The following is a 6,023-nucleotide window of genomic DNA, read 5'->3' on the forward strand; positions in this document are numbered from 1 at the left end:
GAACAGCCCTAACATATGGTAATATAATTGTAAAGTATCAACATTCACATTAGTTGAAGAAATAACAGCATTCATCTATATTCTATAAGAGTAAAAAAAATGAGGGAGATGGTAAAAAAAGGAAAGGAGGGTATATCGAAAAAGAAAAAGGGAAGAAGAAGTGGTCCAAAAAGAGACAATGAGCATGGGCCTAACCCCTGTCACAGACTTTGACCCTTGCAGTCCCTACTCCCTACTATACTATAGTAGTTTATGGACTTTCCCTATTTCACATTCTTATTTCAATTGTTCCAAGTTCCAACTCCCAATACCAAAACGATTCATTTTAAACTTTGTAAATTACATCTATGCCCTCAAAGATCAAACAACCATTTCCATTGTAGACTAGATTCCACCAAATACACAAGCGCCACATGGGCAGAAGAGTCATTCACATGTGACTATAAAATGATGTCATTTTTTTTTAATTTATTATGGTCAAAATCAAATGGGGCGTACTCTTCGACTACATTGTTTCTTGTTCCTTGTTTAGTTTGGCTGCTTTTTAATACTCTATTTATTTCTCCCTCCCTAGGAGTAATATATTATTATTATTATTATTATTATTCTGTTAAAACAATACAAACTCCGATCCTATTGTAAGATTTGTGATTGTGCATAAATGAAAAACAGTTTTTAAAAAATAATAAATAAATAAAAAATCAAAGAGAGGAAGAGAGATCCTCTTCAACTCAAATCACAATCGCAACTTTCTCTGCTTTTTATAAACAAAAAAAACATCTAATCTCTGTTTAAGTGAACCCCCTCCTCCACATCCAATGACCAATGCCTCCGCTTTAACTGTAAAAGTCTCCCCACCACCATCACCACCTCCATTTCTCATTTCCCAAATCACTCTGTTTTTTTTTTTTTTTTTAAATCAGTCTTTTTGAGATTGAGCTTAAAAAATAATGGGGTCCTTCCTTGCAACAAAAGTCACGTAAATTATGCAACATTTCTCATCATCTATCCTTAACCACCTTCTAATCACTAACTTAACTATACTATTAAACTAATATTCACTACCTAAGTAATAAGTACAAAAGATGATTTGAGATAAATTATCTTCTATATTCCCAATTTAACCCTGTACAATTGTTATTCCCATACACATCCTTCCCATTTTCTTTCTTTTCTTTTTTTTTTTTTTTTTTTTTTTTTGGGAAAAAAATAAACACATTTCCCCTTTTCACTCTATACCTATCTTTCAATTCCCTCTTACTTGAATCGCTACAAAATTCTACCCCCATTACACAGGAATAATTCAATAAGAATATTACCCACCTATCCAATTTACGATTTTACCTCCACCCACTTCAATGTACAAGAATATAATCCCATTGGCTGATCAACAAAACTCGGCCAAGGCTGTAATCATTCATCCACTCATCGCGAATCTAATTCACCATCTCTAGTGATTGCCATTGCTGCGTTAACCGCCCATTTTCTCCCACCTACCAAGTGAGTATGTAGGAGCCTTCTTGGTTCCAATGTTGTGAACATTACTATCAACAATATTGTTGAATAGTTCTTGACTTATGATTCATTCCACATGGAGGGGGACCCTAGCACCGATGGGAACTTCCTTTTTCCAATGGAACAGTGCCACCATTCTAGGCTGTGTTCTAAATTTTCTCTCTCCCTTTCTCCACTGCTATCTGTCTTCAACAAATATTCTGCCGATGAAGTCACGATATCTCTTTGAATATAGCTTAGGATCCACCGCTGATATCGACGTTGGATCAGCTTGCAGAGATTTATAGGCATGCTCTAATCTCTTGCTGATATCATAATCTTGCAAAATGTCAATTATCCCAAAGTAAAGTATTACTTCATAGATTTCACCATTTCTAGCAGGGGCCAGATTTCCGTAGCCCCCAGGAATGTACTGATCAAAATCACTTCTCCTGGCAAGCCGCTCTGCTCTGGCTGGCATATTAGCCCCTAGTCTGATCAACGGTTTCCTGATCAAAAATTTTTTACAACATTAATACCCTAAACTTGTCTACAGCTATAATACAGGTATAAGGACTCAAAACTCGTCTACAGACGAAGGATTCTAAGAGCCATGTCTAATGACAGAAATAACCATGGCATCCCATACCTAATTTCAGGTGGTCAGACTAGAAACAACAAACTATGTGATCCTTATCCATTGCAGTAATAGGACCATATCCATATCCAAACCTAACTAAAGATGCAAGTCTACTAAGCTACCCACACCAGATCACACACAGCCAATGTCACTTCCAATTATGCATTCCAGCAAGGCCATATTCAATATATGATACGGAGTATAATTGAGTATCCTAATCCGAAAGATGAAGTCACCATATCCTAAAACTGATTATGAGGCATACATGTAAAAAAAAGTACAGCAAAATATTAAAAATTTTCTGGTTATGAAGTGTCTACAGATACCAATTACAAGACTTGCCCAATCAGCTCAAGAAGACATGCATACATCTCCAATCAAGTTTTGACACAGAAAGATAGATTTTCTTTAAAAGCCAACAACTAAACAACCACAATGCAAAATCGTTCACATAAATTATAGTTTAAATTTTCAATGACAGCAGTTCAATTTCGGGCGCAGAAAGCACACCTGCCAGCAAGAACACGGTCCATGTCCTGTAGTTCAGCTTCGAGGAAGCGATGCCCACGCAAGTACTTCTCATTCCGATATGAATCCCGTTTTCCTGGAAAAGCAATGGACATAATTTACTTATCTTTTATAATCTGAGTACAATACAATTTTAATGCAGAGAGAAGGATGGGGTTAGTACCACGAAGGACGAAAGGGGATAGGCCCATCTTATCCCCTGTATTATCATCGCGAAAGTGAACACCCACTAAAAGACTGTAATCCATAATTTTCTCCGCTTCAAGGAACTCACAATCCCGTTCAACTTGCCTGATAACAGATAAATTTACAATCAATTTAAGCTGCACAATGATAGTATATAGAGGTTTTATATAAAAATAATCATGTCCAATCACTCACTTCATCAATTCCTGATACCAATTCCTTTGAAGGCGGAAGACAAAGTCAAGATCAAGATCCTTGAGGGTAGTGGTTTCATCAATCTCAACCTCGGGCTTTTCTGTAGTGCGGCCATGTCGAGATCCTTTCAAATCAAATCTTCTATGAATACGGTACTCGGAGCAAAACAAATTTCCCATGACAATGAAGCGTGTCTGGTTGAAATGAACAAAACAGAATTAGGTTATTAGAACACAAGTGATGAAGATGAGCACAACACAACATTGGTAGTCACATGAAACAAGGGTTGTACCTTAGGTCCACCAGCTGGTTTGACACAATGCACACCATAAAATCGAGTCACGAGTGAATTTTCATAGCGGCAAACGTGTTGGTAGTAACTTGGAAGCATCCTAAGGAGAACCTGAACGGTAGAATCACCCAATTAGGACACGCCTAAATATAATAATAACAAGTTTGATTATTATAGATTATAACTAACACTAGAGCTTGAAAACAAAGGAATCACCGAATAGGCAGGCAGCCTAACAGCAGAAACATTTGGTAGAAAAGAAAAATTAAAATTAAAAAGCACAGGTCAAAAGAAATGGCAAACAAACCTTGACTTCAGATTTCTTGACAGTTTTGATCATGTATCGATCATCCTGGGTAAGGTAGAAAAAACTACCACTCTTCCCAGGTGAAGAGAGTTCTCGGAGAGCATCATTCCCACAAATTGCCAGCATATAATCAGCCGGATCTATTTGAAACAGCTCCCTCAAATGCCTAAATCAACCAAAATAAATATATTATTAGAATTCATTCATTCAAACTTGAGTATATAATAAGAGTACAACTGATACCATCACTCGATCCGATTCATTAATTCACTGACCTGAACACCATTGGACAATAATCCTTCCATCGAAACTCGGTGGATTTATGCGTTGGTGTTAGTTTTGTACCTTCTGGTGGAAACCTTGTCCAGAACTTTTCCTTTGGATCAAAATCACTTGTTTTCAGATCCCTTAATATTGAAGCATGTTTACCAACTGAATATCTACAATATTCATAATAATATTACAATTACAATCCATCATTAAAAAAACACAACAATAGCAAAACAAATTCAGAAAAATCATTAATTAAAAAAAAATACCTAATACCGAGTTGAAGATTAAGCATCAAATCATAATTCTTATGACCCTTGGAAATGGTTTGGCCAGGTTTCTTAGCTTCTTTAATAAAACAACAGGGACTCTTAGCAAGTTGGCGATCTAATCGTACAAATCCATCGCCATAAATCATAGAAGCAGCTTCAACATTATCAATAATATCACAAGTTATATCACCTGCTTCTCCTTCACTTTCCCATATACAAATCCTGGGGAATACCCTCTCTCCTCCTCCAATACCACTATCCATGGAAACCCTTTTCTTAGGATTAAAATTGTTGTTGTTGGTCACGAATAATTCATTCCCATTCGTAATCCCGTTCCAGGACGATGGTGGCAGCGGTGGCGGTGTTGGCGGCGGTGGGTAAGAAAAAGTCCCATTCCCTTTGACAGCCCCATTATCCCAGCAACCTTCAAATTTGTTACCATTGGCCCAAATCAGACGGCCTTTTCCACAAATCAAGCCATTCTTCCATTCGCCGTGGTATTGATTTCCATTCCTCCAAACATACCTTCCAGTGCCATCCTGTAAATTCCTTCTCCATGAACCCTCATAGAAATCGCCATTAGCATACCTTTTCTCACCATAACCGTGTTTTTTATCGGACACCCAAGTACCCTTGTAAGTATCACCTTCGGCGCCGGTAAAAGTACCTTGCCCTTCCATCCTACCGCCTTTGAACTCACCCTCGTAGGTTGCTCCCGACGGCCATGAAAACTTTCCTTTTCCGTTGGCTTTACCTTTCTTCCACTCTCCTTCGTACATACAACCGTCTGACCAGAGATACTTTCCGACACCGTGTGGGACATTCCCGAGGAATGTTCCTTTGTAGAGATCTCCGTTTGGGAGGTGCTTTTCTACTATTGGAGGGGCTAGCACGCCGTCGTTTTGGAGGTTGGTGGGTGTTACTCTTCGAGTCGTTGCCTGAGACCTGCTTCTGATTAACGGGTTTTTAGAAGATTCCTTTTCCGGTGTTTCTGGGAGTGGTATTATTTCCAATTCCAACATCGATTCAAACATTTTTGCTAATGGGTATTTGGTAAGATTGATAAGTAAGTGAGACTGGAGTTTAAATTAATTATTTATTAAATTTGGAAAGGCTAAATAGGGGTTAGGTTTAGAGGGAAGTTTTCCGGTCGAATCTGCAGCATTTTCCGGTGAAGAGAGAGAAAGTAACACAATGTAGCAGAAAAAGAAGAAGAGAGAAAAAGAGAGAGCGAGTAAAAGTTGTGTGGAGAAGGAAGAAGGAGAGAGAAGAGGGAAGAGAGGAGAGAGAGAGAGATAAACAAAAAAATAAAAGTGAAATTTGGGGGATGGTTTGGTGAAGAGGGAGAAGCAAAATCCCTAAGAGAGAGAAAGAGGTATGATTTGTCGGTTATACCCCTGGGACCCTTGTGTTTGCAATAAGGGATTCTATTCTCCCTCCTAATTATGTTTATCTTGACGTGACGGAGTCGTGTACACATAGGATTGGGGGTATATGTACTCCATATCATTTTTTTTAATACCGTATAGTCTACGTATTACGTCTTTGCTTAGGTTGTATACCCTCAATCTCGTCTTTTAACTTCAATTTTCCCACTTCTACATTACGGAGTACTACGCTTGAACCCCGCTAACTGTTATTGATTTCAAAGTACAAGTAATTAGCCCCTTTTTTTTTTAATTCTTTTTTTTTTTTTATCTCACTAATAATATACCTCTATCTCTCTCTTCTTCCACTTTGAATGTTCTCCTTCAATTCTTTATTCTATATCTTTCACTCCCCAACATTTAACATTTTACCGGCCACATTTTAAAAATGTCAAAGTACCAATGTCTACTT

The 6,023-nt window shown here is 37.8% G+C and overlaps 1 protein-coding gene across 1 annotated transcript; it reads right to left on the reverse strand.

Moving 5' to 3' along the window:
* Positions 1 to 1,089: 1,089 nt before the first annotated feature.
* Positions 1,090 to 5,574, reverse strand: LOC110714441 (phosphatidylinositol 4-phosphate 5-kinase 1-like). The gene is made up of 8 exons (XM_021892951.1): positions 4,182 to 5,574; positions 3,918 to 4,082; positions 3,643 to 3,808; positions 3,336 to 3,446; positions 3,044 to 3,237; positions 2,826 to 2,953; positions 2,645 to 2,738; positions 1,090 to 2,003 (listed from the first exon to the last, which is right to left on the reverse strand). Exons 1-8 carry the CDS (start codon positions 5,216 to 5,218, stop codon positions 1,694 to 1,696), a joined length of 2,205 nt encoding a protein of 734 aa, XP_021748643.1. The 5' UTR covers positions 5,219 to 5,574; the 3' UTR covers positions 1,090 to 1,693.
* Positions 5,575 to 6,023: the final 449 nt, after the last annotated feature.

This window comes from Chenopodium quinoa, unplaced genomic scaffold (genome assembly GCF_001683475.1).
Source record: "Chenopodium quinoa cultivar QQ74 unplaced genomic scaffold, ASM168347v1, whole genome shotgun sequence".
Classification (NCBI taxonomy): Eukaryota; Viridiplantae; Streptophyta; class Magnoliopsida; order Caryophyllales; family Amaranthaceae; genus Chenopodium; species Chenopodium quinoa.

What these genes read in the sequence shown, in the direction of transcription:
- LOC110714441 (XM_021892951.1), bottom strand. Translation starts at nt 5,218, where the DNA reads ATGTTTGAATCGATGTTGGAATTGGAAATAATACCACTCCCAGAAACA. An exon ending in TATTGTCCAATGGTGTTCAG is followed by an intron (nt 3,809 to 3,917) that starts GTCAGTGAATTA and finishes TGGTTGATTTAG; the next exon opens with GCATTTGAGGGAGCTGTTTC. An exon ending in TGGTATCAGGAATTGATGAA is followed by an intron (nt 2,954 to 3,043) that starts GTGAGTGATTGG and finishes ATCTGTTATCAG; the next exon opens with GCAAGTTGAACGGGATTGTG.